At 44.9% G+C, this 3,401-nt stretch overlaps 1 protein-coding gene across 3 annotated transcripts in view; it reads left to right on the forward strand.

Moving 5' to 3' along the window:
• The window catches only part of LOC137779347 (regulating synaptic membrane exocytosis protein 2), a 10,437-nt gene extending 7,042 nt beyond the window's left edge, over window positions 1–3,395 (forward strand). The window contains exons 8-9 of one of the 3 annotated variants that reach the window (XR_011077048.1): window positions 537–667; window positions 3,119–3,395. Coding sequence is in view for 1 of the 3 variants with exons in the window: in XM_068567010.1 (XP_068423111.1) it covers window positions 3,119–3,150 (32 nt within the window). In the remaining 2 variants the exon portion in view is untranslated. Of the gene's footprint in view, window positions 142–536; window positions 668–3,118 lie in introns of those variants that run through there. The other 2 variants (XM_068567010.1, XM_068567009.1) reach the window with 2 other exon arrangements.
• Window positions 3,396–3,401: the final 6 nt, after the last annotated feature.

The following is a 3,401-nucleotide window of genomic DNA, read 5'->3' on the forward strand; positions in this document are numbered from 1 at the left end:
AGAGGATCAGTTGTGTGTTATCAGCATAGCGATGTGAAAGAATGACAGAGAGAGAGAGTTGGTGTACAGAGAGAAGAGAAGAGGACCCAGGACGGAGCCCTGAGGGACCCCAGTAGTGAGAGGGCCCAGGACGGAGCCCTGAGGGACCCCAGTAGTGAGAGGACCCAGGACGGAGCCCTGAGGGACCCCAGTAGTGAGAGGGCCCAGGACGGAGCCCTGAGGGACCCCAGTAGTGAGAGGGCCCAGGACGGAGCCCTGAGGGACCCCAGTAGTGAGAGGACCCAGGACGGAGCCCTGAGGGACCCCAGTAGTGAGAGGGCCCAGGACGGAGCCCCGAGGGACCCCGGTAGTGAGAGGGCCCAGGACGGAGCCCCGAGGGACCCCGGTAGTGAGAGGGCCCAGGACGGAGCCCCGAGGGACCCCGGTAGTGAGAGGGCCCAGGACGGAGCCCCGAGGGACCCCGGTAGTGAGAGGGCCCAGGACGGAGCCCTGAGGGATCCCAGTAGCTGTGTTGATTTGAAACCTGTCTATTCCAGGTGAAGCTGTGGTTCGATAAAGTAGGTAATCAACTAATCGTCACGGTCCTCGGAGCCAAAGCACTTCCTGTCACAGACGACGGCCGACCTAGGAATCCTTACGTGAAGATCTACTTCCTGCCTGACAAAAGGTAGAACTAAAACCCATCAGTGTTCTGGGTGACGATTAGAACATTCTGCTATAATAAATGTGTATAATATACTAATTAGTTGGAATGCTTTAGCGGAATATCTTTTCATATTTTCAACTATTAAACTGTATGAATTATTAAGCTCTTTATGAAAATTAAAAGGAATGGGATCCAATTAGGAAAATCTTCAAATCTTCTTCAACTTTAATCAACTTTAACAGCTTACAGCTTCTGCATACATTCAGCAAAAAACACCATTTAACTTTTAAAATGTTGACAAAACCGTCAGCAATCTTTCTATAATTTCAGATTTTTTAAATATTTTATACTGTTTAAACTGTCTGCGTTTTAGTTTTATGTTTTTTTCCCGCCTTTTTTCACTTTAACATTGGTGTGTATTGGGCCACTCAGAGGGCGTGATGTCATACTCAATGTCATACTCAAATTTGCTGTAAACTCCGTACCGTGTACTCTTTGGGCATAATTTATAGCTCAAAATGTTGAAAATCTTGTCTTCTGTCATAAACTGCGGTCGATAGGAATCCAACAGATTCAGACGTCTTGAAATCGGACTGAATGTGAGAGCAAGTCCACCTCGCTCTGCCATCCGCCGCCATGTTAAATCTCCCTCCAAAGCCATGTCTCCCCTGAAGCTCGTACCTGATTTGTAAATCGCCCGTACAGACACATGTTTTATCGTACAGACTCGCCAGTCACAGTATCTGTTTATCAGGTCTTCCTAACGCTCAATATGCGATATCGAAGCAATAAGAGCTTTTAAAGTGTGTTTTTTGGGTGATTTTTGGATAGGTGTTCCTCCATGTAACTCTATGTAACTGAAGACCTTTGAAGTCATCACTATGGCAACCTTTGATCTAGCAACACACAGGTGTTCACATTAGGGCAGTTTAACAGACACACAGACACTTACACACACGCACACACCTACACACGCACACACCTACACACGCACACACCTACACACGCACACATCTACACACGCACACACCTACACACACACACACCTACACACACACACACCTACACACGCACATACCTACACACGCACACACCTACACACGCACACACCTACACACACACACACCTACACACACACACACCTACACACGCACACACCTACACACACACACACCTACACACACACACACCTACACACGCACACACCTACACACGCACACACCTACACACACACACACCTACACACACACACACCTACACACACACACACCTACACACGCACACACCTACACACACACACACCTACACACGCACACACCTACACACACACACACCTACACACGCACACACCTACACACACACACACCTACACACACACACACCTACACACGCACATACCTACACACGCACACACCTACACACACACACACCTACACACACACACACCTACACACGCACACACCTACACACACACACACCTACACACACACACACCTACACACACACACACCTACACACACACACACCTACACACGCACACACCTACACAAATGACTTCTCTCTCTCTCTCTCTCTCTCTCTCTCTCTCTCTCTCTCTCTCTCTCTCTCTCTCTATATATATATATATATATATATATATATATATATATATATATATATATATATATATATTCCACTATTTTCATATATATTCAGCTAATTTGTTGTTTTCAAATATATTCAGCTTTTTTAAGCTTTATTCAACAATATTTCACTATGTTCAGTATTTAGATGATGCAGTTTTCCTTTTATACATTTAAACAAGAAGGATTTTCAACAGTTCAGTTTAATGCTTTTGGGCTTCAACACTTTTCATCAGGTAGTTTTCTTTACATGTTCATATATATTCCACTATTTTCATATATATTCAGCTGTTTTGTTATTTTCATGTATATTCAGCTTTTTAAAGCTTTTTTTAAGCTTTATTCAACTATATTTCACCATGTTGAGCTACATTCAGCAATTTCTTTCAAATATTTCAGCTTTATGCTTCAGCTTTTTTGCATTCCAACGCATTTTCAGCAGGAAATGCAATTTCTAGTTTAAATACATAATACATCCACAATACTTTTTGAAAGGTAAAAGGTAGAAGTGTACTTGTAGAGATCTTTGCTCATCTCTCGACCAATCAAATCTCTTTGACACTACATCCATGCACTTATGGGAGGGGCTACTATGGTCAGGTGATCAATAAGCCATGTGCTGGTGGTTCTGATAGATCTCTTCTGCAGCGTGATCATGTGATCCTATGGTCATGTGATCGCATGATCTGCTAAACATCGGTGACTTTATTCTATATATATATATATAAAGGTTCATAAAAATGATGAAGGTAGATATTGGTCTTCTAATAGTTGTGCTTCTGTGGTAGAACCTGCAGAACCTCCTTCTTGGTTCTGTGTAACCGCTGTGGACCTTCTGCTCTTCTCGCAGCGATAAGAGCAAGCGCAGAACAAAGACGGTGAAGAAGTCGGTGGAACCTCGGTGGAACCAGACCTTCATGTACTCTCCGGTCCACCGGCGGGAGCTCAGAGACCGGATGCTGCAGCTGACGGTCTGGGACCAGGCCCGAGCCCGGGAGGAGGAGAGCCAGTTCCTGGGAGAGGTCCGAGGACACGGAGAACATAGAACCCAGAGAACCCACAGAACCCGTCTCATATGAAACACTGTCCTATGTTTTATCATCTCAGCTGTGTTCTCTGTGTTCTCTCTATAT

Source organism: Clinocottus analis, unplaced genomic scaffold (assembly GCF_023055335.1).
Source record: "Clinocottus analis isolate CAN_PGR_092001 unplaced genomic scaffold, fCliAna1.0.p SCAF_74, whole genome shotgun sequence".
Classification (NCBI taxonomy): Eukaryota; Metazoa; Chordata; class Actinopteri; order Perciformes; family Cottidae; genus Clinocottus; species Clinocottus analis.